Source organism: Cyprinodon tularosa, unplaced genomic scaffold (genome assembly GCF_016077235.1).
Source record: "Cyprinodon tularosa strain WSP-4 unplaced genomic scaffold, ASM1607723v1 ctg471, whole genome shotgun sequence".
Taxonomy (NCBI): Eukaryota; Metazoa; Chordata; class Actinopteri; order Cyprinodontiformes; family Cyprinodontidae; genus Cyprinodon; species Cyprinodon tularosa.
This window is the reverse complement of record NW_024039198.1, coordinates 341,705-356,555: the sequence shown is the minus strand read 5'-3', so window position 1 is coordinate 356,555 and position 14,851 is coordinate 341,705. Positions and strand designations below refer to the sequence as shown.

The window sequence follows — 14,851 nt, the reverse complement described above, 5'->3', positions numbered from 1 at the left end:
AATGCAAGCTTTTCGTATTATGACAAAGACAGAACATTTATTTATTAGTTTCATGCAGACAAACACGTGTCCCATGGATTACTGTTGTGTCCATCTCCTCATGACCTTGGCAGCAGGACTTTAAACTTTTCAGTTTTGGAAATAAAAATGTAATAAACTTGTGTCACCCTCTAAATACCTTAGGTTATGCGCTTCTGAATTGCATAGATCAAGCTAATAACATCTATTTTTTTATTAAATCTCTTTCTATAAAGAATGTTTGTTTCGCCTCCAAAATGAAAAAATCCTGGCAATGATGTCAGATGGAGAGAGGCGGCTGCTCCTGATAGCGAGAAGCGTATAACTAGGGGAGAAAAATCACAATTGCTTATTGGTCAACTGCAAACAAGCCTTCTAGTTTGACTGACAGTCGCGTGTTTGCTATTAACCCAAATCAGAAAGACATCGACTCTACATCAGACCTATACCTATACTGAGATTAAATTATATACAGGGTGATAAGGGTTACAAGATAGATGACTTCTGAATAATATTGCTTACATTTGATGTTATTCTGGTCTATCAGAGATAAGGGGTCTGATCACATGTGCATGCCATACTTTTTAGGTTTTGTAACAGGAAGGCAACACTTGGTTATGATCAAACCCCAGATCCCACTGAAATACACTGGAGTTTGTTGAAAAATGTGACGAAATTTGAACAAAAACTTTGAAATCTGATGTTGCTATGGTTACTCACAGATCATTCAGTTTTATGTTCGGCTTTATCAGTTTCTTAAAAAGGGTATACGGGTTCCTACTTGTGTTGGTTACTGTAAATCTGCCGATTGTCAACACATCACATCATCTCTGATGTATTCCAATGCATGTGATGTCAGACACCTTCAAAATGTCTAATTAAATTACAGAATTAAGTGAGAATTTTGAAAAAGACTCAGATTCTATAGACAGATTGTGTAGGATTGAGATAACTGCTAATCTTTTAATGAGCGATGTAATTTGATTAGAACAACTGATAAATGGCCAGACAGCTCCAGCATACAAATCCCTCCGCTGTCTGGGTGGCCAGTCAAAAGGAAGTCTGTTGTTCAGACTAAGCAGTCATTTATTATAATACTGGCAGCTGTACAGCTCTGTCTCTCAACCATTGGCTGAACAGTTACAGTACAACGGACACTGCAGTAAACAAATGCAAACCGAAACCTAAATGCTTTGGAGTTGTAAAGGAAGGCTCTATGGTAACATATTAAGCTTTCTCTCCCCAACTCTTTCCTGAGAAGAGATCACTCACAAAAAAAAACACTTTATATAGCACTTTATAAGGTTTATGTATTAAAATACTATGAGATATGACAACAGATTTTTACAGATATTGTAATGGTACTCAGACCAGGGAAATGTCTTGGGTTACAGATGGCAGCGCTTTCCACCAGACTCGTTTCTTCTAAAAGTCGGCTCAGAATAACAGTTAAAGAAGCATTTTATAGTGTCACCACCTGCCACATCATTACATGTCACATCATTACATCATACAACCAATGAGGAGACATCAATGGTTCCAGTCATATCAAGATATTACAATGTTCTTAGATCAAGGACAACCTGATTGCACAGTGACAGAGCTATCTGTTACGAAAAATCCACTCTGTATGCTCCTATTTCATTCCCAAATCATTGTTATGTACATAATGAAGATTATTACTACTTATCCTGACAGAAGAGCTGTCCTGATGAGGTTAACTGCTTGGGAAAACATTAGTCTTGACACTTAACAGACAGGTAATGTTAGGGTTTAACAAGGAAATACTTAAATAATAAAAACAATCCAAACCGTGCAAGAACACCAATTTGTAATGGAGGCTAGTACGCCCTGAAGGCTTCTGCACCTGTAAGCTACCCTTCCAGTTCTTTTCCTGGGGGCAATCTACTTAGTTTAACCACTTTCAAGTTAAGGATTGAAAAATCTATATAATAAATGTGTTGCATCAGGTGGATGCTTAACTGTGCATGTCAGTTCCTGACAAAACGAAACATGGTTTTAAAGAGTCAAATAAGTAACTAGAGAGAGAGAGAGAAAAAACAACAGGATTGTGTGGCAGCAAAAAGAGTGGTGGGGCTACTTTACTGTTAGCGCCAGAAGATTAAGACGAAAGATAGGAATGTTAAAAAGAGTTCCCAACCTGCTCCATTTGGTTCTGTCCTTTATTTTAGTCAAATCCCTGGCTTTACTTAAACATGGAGGTGTTTTTTTTTCACAAGAAAAACAGCTGCAGAATGCATCAGAAACTACTCGCACCAGGGAATTTTGCAGCAGAACCCTGGGCTTCTGCCTCGGCCCACCTGTAACAGGGCTAAGCTGATAACTGAGGCTGATGATGAGAAAATGCAGGCGAGCAGACTCACAGATGCATCCTCCCATTCTGATGTAAGCCTTAGGCCCCCTGAAGCCTATGACCTCTACATCACAATGTTAAATCAGGTGGTTGTGTAATAACAACAGCATTTAGCAGATATTCAGAACCATGGAAAGAGCAGCCGAGCCATATGTCCTTCTGCTCTGGGATTAGGGGATTTTTAAGCAGCCTCGCTGGCTCTTTGGATAGAGTGGTGCTACAACAACGCATCACAAAACATTGAAAAAGATTTCCTCTGCTTATAGTTTTCTTTTTGCTGCAATAACTTCAACCAATTTCAAAACTTGAATGAAATAAATATATTTCTTTAACTTTGAAATACTGTATTGCAGCCATGATGATCTCTCTGTGAAGTTTATGTTGCAGATACTGCAGTTATAACAATCACATATTTACCTTTAGCTGTTTTTAAAACTGCAGTAACTTGTTAACTAGAAAGGACAAGATCACATGTAAACATACTTTGAAAGATGAGAAGATATGAAAAACTGATGCTTAGAGTAAAGACAAGGCAGAGGCAGCTCCTGTTTCAAGTATTCTTTCAGCCTCTGATATTTGTAGACCTGTTTTTAGCTTCTAATGATCACTTTGAGTTGCCGTTGCTTTTCTAATAATGTTTAATGATTGTGGATGAAGAAATAAATGGATAAAAACAAAGCCCCATCCTAACAAATACTTCATTTACCCCTTTATGCAGATTTTGTAACAGAATCGAGCAGTAGAATAAGAAAGAAGGGCACAATTTTCATCCAAAACCTATTCAACAATCCAAATGACAACATCAGCCATCCACCCTGCATTACATTCATCTTTGTCAACTGTAATTTTGGCACCTCTATCACTTTGCGTCCCAGCCTATACGGATGTAGCTTCAGACCACTCATATGCATAACTGTCACTGCTGATAGGGTACAAAAATAAACACCTGCGCATGCGGTGCTACACACAAAGAGCAGCCACACCCTGACAGTGATGTCATGCTGTAGCTGAAGCCTGGGCTGCCTGAGCTTCCCTGGAGGACAGGGCAACTCAGGCAAGAAAACAAGCAACCTCATTAGCGCAATCAATGCCGTGGCCTATCCAACACCACACTGTCACATGACTGGCTGAGTTACCAGAAGGGTAGTGGCGGGCTCTGATGCCGGTGACAAGAATTGACCTTTGTGAATGTGAAATCAATTGAAACCGATGCTGCAGACACTAAACAAATGGGAAAGTGCTCTACGAGTAACTATAAGCCTCATATAACAAAGCTCAGCAGCGAAAGATAAAGGTTAAAATTTTCTCTCCAATTTAAGTAGCACAAATGAGACTGGCTGCTGCTCTCAGTCCCCTTTTAGTCAGCTAAAAAAAGTATCACTAAAAAGGTTGAAACAAGGGTTTAATATGCCTTAAGATGTGCTACATATGTACTATAAACTCAAAAATATGCTACTAGTCAAAATTTTGAACACATATTCTCATTCAATGGTTTGTCTTTATTTTTATTGCTACACATTAATTAAAGAATATGATTTTAAAGATACAGAATACAAAGGATAAGAATTATTTCAATTAAGTTGCTGTTTGCTAAATAATTCTACATACTTTTGCATCATAGCTTCGATGTCTTTGAAAAATATAACTAATATAAGAAATAATTAAAATTTCAAAAAAGGCATTAGATGGCACAGATGTGTCCAAACTTTCTTAAAGGTTGTGTTAAGAGTGTCATTTTTTATATGCTATTTATTTGTATTTTTAAATTTGATCTCATATTTTGAAAGGGCAGAATTTGCAGATAACTCTCTGTCTGACTACATATAAGTTTTTACATTAAATCAGCTGTCAACAGCCAACAATTACTCATATTTGAGTCATTTTGGCTGACTACTTTTACCTCTTCTTTAAGAAAAAGTGAAGTGCACACTTAAATAAAATTGTTGGTTACTCTACCCACCTCTGTCTAAAATTAATCATTCTGAGTTTTAAAAACTCCTCTCAACTTTAACTATTATTAATGAGGCTAACTGCCTTAGAGTAAAAGACTTTAGCTCTTTATTGCATCTGGGAGGTTTTTGTAGTAAAGCGTTATTGAAATGTTCAGTTTCTCAAAATGCGACTCATGTTCTCTGTTTCATCCACTTATAGATATACAAGGCTCAAACATATCCAGACACAAGTGCCTGTTGGCAAGCTTAACTTTCAGCTTCAGCAGGTTTGTTTCAAACTTTACTCAGAGTGAAATGGGACTACAGGATTAGTCCAGCGGTTTAAATCATTTTTCAATTTGCTAGAGTGGTAACTTTGTTAGAGAATCTATTGCAAAGCAACCACCATTAAAGTTTTTGTTTCTCGATTGCTTTCGGGCTTCCAGCCAATAGATAAGGAACATCTATTTTTTTTTAAATAATCAACAATCCTACTCAGGAAAGGTTAAGTAAGATTAGGGGATTAAGTAAAAATTTAACTGGTTACAACAACAACAAAAATTATCACTGCATTTGTATTTCTCCTAACTATAAAATGAATACCAAAACCCAGTGAATTGCTTCAAGGCTCTGACATTAAACCCTACACGTCTATTTTACAATGTTTGATGTTGTGCGTGACTTTTTTCCTCAGAAATGCAACTGGCTTTACGACAGCATAAATACTAGCTGGTTTCAGAACTTTTAAACCTCTCAGTACACTGTAAACTAATTAACGTGGCAGCTAAATACCTTAAGCTTGTCTATCAAAGGCCATTTCTGCAGGTTGTGCTACCAAGGCATGCGTAGGAGTATACTATAAAGTTTTATTTTCTAGCAGAGTTTGGAGATATGGATTCAACAAGTCATCCCTATGGAATGTGTTTGTTTTGCCCAGCCACTGAAATAGGTGATTCCAATCTGCACAGCAAATTCATTTGTGCAGAATAGACTCACCTGGTTCGGTGGCTGGGCAGCGCCATCAAATGGCCTAGAGATTACTTGTTCACTCCACATCTCCCACCTCTATTTTCTAGTGAATCACATTTATCATTGCATTGTCAGCCAATCTGCATGAGTAGAGAAGTAGGAATAGGTAGAGTGAACAGCCCAATCTGGCAGGGGGAGGATTCAGTCCAGACAGATGTTTCTCCTTGTCTCTCCTTTTCCGTTACCTCAACCAAAATAGATAATAATCCTGAGCTATTTTTTTTATATTTATGCTGCTATAGGCTTGGACTGTTGGATGACATAGAGACCACTTTTCCTCCTTCTGCTTCATTCTATTTCTATTCCCTGGAATGTGTTCTTGCTGCTATTTCTTGTCATAGTAGCTTTATCTGGTCTGCTTCTGTTTAACTGTGACTCTATCCTGGATTTGAAAAGCAGCTGGACGGCTGCCAGTAACACCTTAGTTAATAGATGTTGGAGTTGAGCCTGTTTTTTCCAGTGTAGTTTTGTTTCTTTTACTGTTACTAACTATATGTGCTCTCTTTCACACTTTCACCACAGGTGCCAAATGTGGAGCTAGTTAACAGTTACCTTTTTTTAATATTTGTTTCTTTTTGTATGTCTGCTTAGCAATGAGTCTATTTCTGCTAGAGATTTCTTCCTGTTAAGAGGAAGTTTTTTTCTCTTCCCATCTCCACATACATGCTCAGTGTAAGGGATTGCTGTGGAGTCGACAACAAAATGCAACGAAACTCACTGCCGCAAGTTCGCCCATTTCTTGCAAGTTAATGACTCAATGCAATCAGCTGGTATTCCTTGACAGAAACTTTAACCATTTCACTATTTCTTTGAAGTCCCTTGCGAGGACATACCTTTCAAGTTAGCGCTATAAAATGTAACTAAATTGAATCCAATTTAAATGCATTTAAAGGCTGCTTGGGAGCATTTTTTCGGTAGAAAGCTATATCGAGTGTCATTAATTAATGCTTTGCATGTTGATGACTTATTTGCCCAACTACTTAGACTTCAACTTTTAATGCTACAATCTATTTTTCAGTGACAGAGATGATACATCTAAAGGAGGATGGCGGGGAACTCATGTTTTACTCATAATAGATACAATTTTCCACAATAGTATTGGAAATATATGCTATCTTGACATGTTGTGGCATTATCATCCCACTAAAAGTAAAAAGTGATTTCCCCTTTTGGTTTTATATGTTTTCACTCAGCAAATGTTTGCTTTAGATATATGAATGCTTGCTTACAAACCTATTTCAGACAAAACATCACAAATTAAAGAAACCAGCTGTAAATTCAGAGTATAATAATTCTCGGTTTAGGACCATCCTTCAAATGCATGATGAGAAACCCTAACAATAGAGAGAAAGACAAAAACAAAGCAACACCAAAATCCATTCACATATGCATATCACCTTCTGAAATTCATAAATGTCTGATGGAAGTAGACTAAAAATCAACTGAAACACATAACAGAAACAAAGTAAAACACAAACAGATATCATGCCTACTTACGGACATCACCCTTCACAAAGATACGAGCCATCAGTCAGAAACAAGAGCACACTATATGGTAGGGACTCTTTCAAAGGCTGCTTACCTTTGTGTCCCATCATGACAGCGAGGTGTAATGGTGTGTTTCCTGCAGAAGAGAGAAAACAGAGTTTCTATAGTAACTTTAATAGAAACAGGAAAGAGAGCAGTGACAAGATTTTCTTTAAAGCAGTTACAGTTTGGGTGATTTAACCATTTTGAACACACTACCTTCAAGTCTTGAAGTTAATAATGAGCGCCCACTATGAGTTATCTCATTATAACAGACTTTATCTATGGCTATTAACCACAACAAAAACAAATCTCCATTTATCTGGCAGTGACATGGCTTGTTAATGGAACATATATTATATATTCATAGTGAGAGCAACATCAGATACTCTTTTTAGTTGTGTAAAAGAAATACATTGGGAAGAAAACCTAGTTTTTCTTCCCAATGTATTTTAAAAGCGGAAGGAAATAGAGGTGATGAGAACAGGGAGCACCATCAAAAACTAAAAGTCCTGATATGATGTAAGAATAAAAGCTGCAACTCAGGTAACATGTGGTAAATTATTAGAGGAGAGAGCAGTTCTATGTAGGAAAGGCACACTAGCTGCAGCTCCCAGTTTCAGAGAACAATACAGTTTTCCTATAACCAGATGGTTGTGTCCTGCTGTGCAGACCCTTTGGTTACACTTTGTTAAATTGAGATATTATTTAGCGTTTTTTCGTACATGCATTTAAAGAGAAGAAAGATAGATTTTGAAAATGGACCCATTCCATAGGGTTACATTTTCTAAGATGGTTTACAAGAAGCCAGAAGGATTTTCTACGTGAGGGAAACCACAAGCAACATAACAAGGCATAGGCCAGTTACCAGTAGTCCTTAAAGGTTTCTTTCAAAAGTATTTTCATCATACTGTATGGTTTAACTTATTTTCCTTATGCATTAGAAAATGTAGAGTACTGCTGTCACTATGCAAACACTATCTTCTAAAACCTGTGACCAAACACAAAATATTGAAGATCTATTTCCATGATCTAGAAAAATATATTTACCTAAAAATGAACTTGCATAATACTTTTTAAAGAAATAGTTATGACAGGGTTAGCTTTAAAGTATGGAATGGAGGCAGGAGAAGTAATTAAAAGGCTTTTTCATTATTCTTTTATTCAAATATGCTATTACATAACAGGAATACAGCAACTAATTTCAGGGATCTCTCTGAAAAGCAGAACTAATATGAGGATCAAGATTCAAAAAGCAGCTAAGCCAGACCAACGTACAACAACAAATTTTTTTTAACTAGTTTAGGATCAGGTTTAACCACTACGCCTTCCTTTCTGACACCCTGTTGAATTAAAGCCATGGAAGCACATTCCTGTGTTGACATTTAGTACAAGTAGGGGCCATATACTGTGTTGGCATGTAATTCAGACAAGACAATCTTATACCGTGGTTAGTTCAGTTTGAGCTAGAGAAGTCTGTTTGGAAACCATGCCGTTATCTAATTGGACTTTGCTCTAAAGAGTAACTGTAATTAACCTGTAATTCCAAAAGTTTTGTAAAATGACAGCATATCGTCAATAAACTTACATACCAGGTGACTAATTATGACTAATGAGATGCTTATTACCCTGCTGGGAAGTGATACGCTACTGCCTGGAACAGAGCGCCCTTTTCACATTGTCTGCTGTTACACCTTCAGTAGACAGATATGGGAAAGATTTTTGCTGAATGACAGAGTATTCTTGACTTTCTTTTTCAGATTCTCACAATTTATGTTTTGAGGAACTTTGGACATAATAGAGAAAACAGTAAGTGAAGGGTATTTGATACAGATAGTAGCTATGAACCTGATAGAAATTATGAAATTAAAATATAACAATTTAGTTAAAAGGTCATATTAGAGTAAAATAAAAGGAATCTTGTGCGTATATAGCAATTTTAAACACTTTTTTCACACTAAATGGATAATCTGAAGCTTCTCTCACTGAAAAAGTATGCATGATGATGAACATGTTATAAAGAGAAAATATTTCTTAAAAATGTAGCACCTTTCATCGACATAAATCAGTGTTTGAAAAGGACTACAAACGTGTTCTATAATATCTACATTATGCAACAGTAACAAATCATATGATACTTTTAATTCATTGACTACATCTGAACATCTTCTGCTGTCTCAGGGGTGTTTTGTAAGCAAATGAAAAACTCTCTAAATGTTTGGCTAAGATAATTACATTCTGTAACAACTTATTTTATTTTCTTCTGTGTGAATGTTTGACTGAAGCTGTGGACTGAAATTAAATTCCCGTTGAACTGCTACATTTGATTTTACTGTTATAATTTCACACATATTAAAAAAGGTTTTTCTAGTAGAACAGAGCAAAAAGAGAGTGCTGGCGTCCATGTAGATCATTACTATTTTGGTCAGAAATAGAGCATAAATTAGATGGTCTACCAATAAAAAAAGGCTTTTCGAGTCAGCATATGACATATTTCCCTTTTAGAGAAATTAGGGCTGTGTGTTCACCTTCCTTGTTTTTTTAACCTGTTTACTACACAACTGTAGATTACAGACCTGGAAGGGAGGAAATCCTGACCATAACTCATAAAAACAGCTTTAATGAAGATAAATATGTTCTCTAAACTAGATTAAAGCACATAAGAGCACATTAAGCTGGTTGGTGTTGAAGTTGGTTTTGATGCATTTAATAAATAAGAGAATGTGTCACATTTTTAGTATTTATCTAGCTTTGAAGTGAGCTATTAAAAACCTGTTCCATCCCCAGCCTGGATAATTGGTGGATAGCAAGTTTATAACAGGGTGTTTGATTTAAACTAGTGTTTTGTCAGGAGTTATTCGGGCCTTGCGTGAAAAAGCCTCGCCTACTTTTAAGGATGATGGAGACTAATGGTATATTACAAAAAATAAAGATGATTTACTGGAGCTTGAAAATGTTTAATTTTGGGGGGAACTCGTGAATCCCACCCTATAAGCAGTAAGTGAACTCACCATGGACGTCCTTCTGGGCGATATTCTGGGTCCGGATGAGCGACGACAGTCGCCGGACATCTCCTTTAAACACACATTCGTGCACTGGAAAGTCCAACCCGGGTTTGATGATGGGGTTTTTGTTTTTGTCATCAATAACATCCGTTGTTGTCAGTGTGTTGTTTGTGTTACCATTATTCTGTGACTGTGTGGATGGCGACTTGATTAACTTGTGGTTGCTGAATATTTTACTCGCCCTGCTCTTGTTGTTCGCCTTGGGGACGGCAAAAGTCCCGGTGGCAGCCTCCTCGTCCGGCTCCAGCAGATCTTCGTCCTTGCTTGGCCTCTGGTCCTTCCGCAGCGAGCGGAGCTTCTCTCCGGTCATTTTCTACACGGTTATCGCTGACGGAGCGGAGGGTGTCGCCACCGACGATGACCCACCGGGCGTACTGATGCGATTCGCCGGTTGTAGCTCCTTACGCAAGCGCTGGAAAATGTACAACATTTAATTTAACAAAAACCCGTCAGACAAAAGATACGGAACCGCCACTCTTCTCGAAGATAACGAAGTGGTAGCGTTGTTTACCGATTTATTGTCTGAACAAACTGCTCCCTACCCTCCCGCCGGCCTGTAAACTGTAGGTGCTGTTCACAGAAGCGTCTCTCCACTTCACAAGTACGAAAGATTCCGCCTTAAAATATCGCGAGAGTTCAGGAAAGGTTACCAACGGTTATTACCACTTTGGTGACTGCAAAGTTGTATTTGCGCCCCTATTAAAATACTGTTTTGTTATGCGGGTTACAAAAAATCTTCTCCCTCAACATTTTTATCATATTATTACTAAAAATTACACAAGATGCAAATTGTCGACTCACGTTCGTAATTATTTTGCCTAAACAGTAAATGAGGTAATTTCGCAGGTTCCATTTTCATTGTTTACAAAGGGCCTTCCAGAGATATTAACTTAAAAATAATAATAATATTAACTCAACGACGGTGGTGGAGCTAGATGGGGGGCCAGGGGTGGTCATAGCCACCCTTAGACAATCATTGGCCACCTAACATTTATTTCCCTCTAATACAGATGGTGGAAACAGTAATACTCTCAAGTAGAATATTCAGAAAAATTAAATTTTTGATATATTAACAATTACTTGACAACGAAAACCCTGTGATTAATTATGCACATCAATATACTAACATTAAAGATAATCACAGAATTCAAGCAGTAATAGATTTAGTGTTTTATGGGTTAAAGAGAAAATTACATCTCTGCAAGTCATCTAGGAGTCTTCAGTGAAATCATTAATAACTTTTAATAAAAACTTATCAAATAATAAATTTATGTAGATATGAGTACTTTTAAATATCAATTTTATGCAGAAGGTTTACTGATAAAAGTACTTGAGTAATGACAATGGAAAAGATGTTCGCCCAAATCTCAAACCTGAAAGAATTTTATCCACTATACCTTTGATTTAGAAAGCAAAGATTTATGAATATATTTGTCTATTTTGTTGGCAAAGGCTGTGAGAAAATATAGTTTATCTTTATTTAGAAAATATGGATGTTTAGTTCATTAAATTTCCGGTTGGAACAGTGTAGATTGACCGAGAGGTTTTGGTGCCTATCTGCTTTTGTCCACCCCTCAGTGTACATTGGTTATTGCCTGGCCCCCCTTATAAAAATGTTATGGCTACGCCTCTGCTCAGGCTAATAAAGAAAGGCGATTCTCCTCTACTGTAGGAACACTTCCAGAACTTCTGGAGATTGCTCACAAAGAAGAATTCTTGAAAAACTTAAGAAAATTATGGAAAACAGTGAGCATCCTCTTCATAAGATTTCTAAACAACAGAGAGTCTTCAGTCAGAGGCTTCTCCAGATGCGGTGCAAGACAGACCGATACAGAAGATCCTTCAAACTCACAACACCATGTTAAAAAATTGCTTATGAATTGCTGCAACATTTAATTTCCATGGATTAATAAGGTATTTTTGAATTGAAGTGAATGTCTTTAGACCTGAGTAAAGCTCCAAACCAGTGAATTCGGAAGTTTAAATCGATAAACATTTGTAAAGAAAAAATGGTAAACAGTTTATTTTTTTCATTTGTTTTAATAGGTGATGAAGAATAAAACCTATGTGAAACATATAAGATGTTTGAGGTTTTGTTGGTTTAGTAACCATTTACTGAAGTTTTTACTTGTAGTCACAGTACTTTGCAAGAATAGACCTGATTAACTTTCCTTGAAGGCTTTTCTTTAAAAGAAACTATATGCACATATAGAAAATTTAAAAATTTTTAAAGAATTTTATGGTTTCTGACTTCTTTTTAACTTGTAATTCACAAATTACTGAAAAGCACGTTTTTCTTATCAAACCCAACGAAATTCAATCACATTTATGGAGTGCATGATATACATTTGAACGGTTTTTGAAGGCAATTGGTTTAACATTATTTTCTTTGGTTTCATCATAATGGAGGTTATGATTAAGGCAACTCTTGTTTTCATTTCGTATACACTCTGTGTATACGAAATAAAATTTCCTTTAGTACAGCTTTGTAGACAGTAAATTAACATTTCCATTCCATAAAGTGCAGCAGTGATAAAATGTAAACAGTGAGGGAGAAAAAAACATGGTGCAAAAAAAAAAACACATTGATGTGGAAGCTTAGAGCATTAATATATATGATTCAAATATGGAATATTTTTGGTTTGGTGTTATCAGTGTGATGCAGAGTCTGTGACATGATTTGGAGATTTGCACATCCACACCAAAGTTTCTTCTTATTTTGTCACTTAAATTTGTCCTATACTTATTTATGGCTCAACTGCATAAAAAAGGATGGCCCACAGGGTCATCCTATCAAAATTATCTGGAATTGGGGTTATAAAGTACAAAGAAATAATAATATTAATGTATTGTAATCACTTTTACCATTTCAGTTAATTCCAGTTCATTTATATAGCTCCAATTCACTTCACATTCTCAATGCAAAACCAAGGGAAAACCAACTGATTGCATAACCTAATTGACTCGAAAGCAGCCCCCAATGCCAAACATGGTTGAGAGAGTAAAACTCCCTTTTAACAGGAAGAAACCTCCAACAGAACCAGGTTCAGTGTGAGCGCCATCCAACGAGGCCGACTGGGGTTCAAGGAGAAAGAAGCAGACATACAGAAAGAAGCAGAGATACAACAGGTAACTGTCAACCAGCTCCACAGGCGGTTCCTGTCATGATCTGGCCTGTTTGCTCTCCCTTAATTAGTAATTCCTATCACCTGCCCTCTTCCTTCCCTGCCTCAATTATAATTTATTCCTCTCACCTGTTTCCTCTAGTTTATATTCAGTTCAGCCTGAGCATTCAGCGCCAGATCATTGCTTGTCTCTCTGTCAGTCTTTCTGTTCAGTTTTTATTTGGTTCATGTCCTGGATCCTAGCTGCCAGTGGAAAGAGGGTTTTAGTGTTTGTCTTGTCTCCTGATTGTCCACTGTTCCTCCCCCGTGGAGTCCTCTGGGTTTTTGGCTCATTATGGGGGGAGGTTCAGTTTTTATCAAAGTAAGCCTGGCTCCAGGGAGGAGACCAGTTTAAAGTCCAGCTTCAAGTTCCGGTTCCTACGTCCTGTCTCGGCTACCCTCTTCTACTGTGCCTGCCTGTCTGCACCTGATCCTGTCTGCTCCTGTGCGTGACCACCTGGTCATGCTTCTGGTCCCAGTCAGACTCTGAACCCTCCTGGAAGCCTGTGGATGCCTGGAAGTCTGGATCATGTCACCTGTCTCTGTTCCTGCCTGATCTGGATCCTGTCTGTTTCTGTCTGTTCCTGTCTGTTCTGGATCCCTCACCTGGATCGGCTTCCAGCATCACCTCTGGGACTGCAGCACTGGGGACACTCGTGGTCTGGACTGTTAAACCAGGTAAGTGACCAACACAGTTAATCTTCTATCAGTTGAACGTGGTCACTTACCTGTGTTTCTCCCCCAGAGTGTCTGCCCCCCCGCCTGCAGTGTCCGCGAGCCACAGCTCCGCTTTTGTTTTGTTTTTATTTTTATAAATCTTTTGAACTTTCCTACTGACTGTCTCTCCTGAATATTGGGTCCATCTGTCCTCGTTTCCTGACAGTTCCATCCAGGAAAGACACAGCCAGGCAGATGAGCTCTGAGCCAGCTGCCATGTTAGAGGTCGAAAGAGAGCACATATAGTTAGTCACAATAAGAGAAACAGGACTACACTGAAAAAACAGGTCAAGCTCCAACATATAAAAAATGTTGGTGTTGATGGCAGCTGATATTTATCTCTGCGATAATATCACAGCCTAACTGGAACAGGGTGACCAGATGCCCTCTTTTTTTCTGGACATGTCCTACTTTTGATACCTAAAAAAATGTCCAGGGGCCAGGGGAATTTCAAAATCGTTTGGGAATTTGGTAGAATAACGTGCAGCAGAACCGAGCCGTGAGCTCTGGGGCTAGTCCAGGAACTCCGGCGGACGGGGGGAGGGAGCCAGATAGAATGAAGCAAAATGATGAAATGGTTCTCCAGCAGACTAAGCCTATAGCAGCATAACTATAGAGAAAGCTCACGATAACCTGAGCCACTCTAACTATACGCTTTATCAACAAGGAAAGTTTGAAACCTACCCTTGAAAGCAGACAGAGTGTCTGCCTCATGGACTAAAACTGGTAGTTGGTTCCACAGGAGAGGAGCCTGATAACTAAAAGGTCTGCCTTCCATTCTTCTTTTGGAAATTCTAGGAACCACTAGTAAGCCTGCAGAATGAGAGTGAAGCCCCCTGTATGGGACATAAGAAATAACCAGATCTCTGATATGACAGAGCTTGGCCATTCAAAGCTTTATATGTGAGAAGGAGGATTTTAAATTCTATTTTGGATTTAACAGGAAGACAATGAAGAGAAGCTAGAATAGGAGAGATACGATCTCTGTTTTTAAAATTCATAAGAACTCTGGGTGCAGCATTTTGG

At 37.8% G+C, this 14,851-nt stretch overlaps 1 protein-coding gene across 1 annotated transcript in view; it reads right to left on the bottom strand.

Moving 5' to 3' along the window:
- The window catches only part of LOC119794225 (ankyrin repeat domain-containing protein 13C), a 37,530-nt gene extending 26,982 nt beyond the window's left edge, over window positions 1–10,548 (bottom strand). The window contains exons 1-3 of the mRNA XM_038301682.1: window positions 10,456–10,548; window positions 9,891–10,356; window positions 6,935–6,976 (exon numbers count right to left, since the gene is read on the bottom strand). Of these exons, the coding sequence (XP_038157610.1) occupies window positions 6,935–6,976; window positions 9,891–10,254 (406 nt within the window). The 5' untranslated portion in view covers window positions 10,255–10,356; window positions 10,456–10,548. The remainder of the gene's footprint in view (window positions 1–6,934; window positions 6,977–9,890; window positions 10,357–10,455) is intronic.
- Between the last annotated feature and the right edge of the window lie 4,303 nt (window positions 10,549–14,851).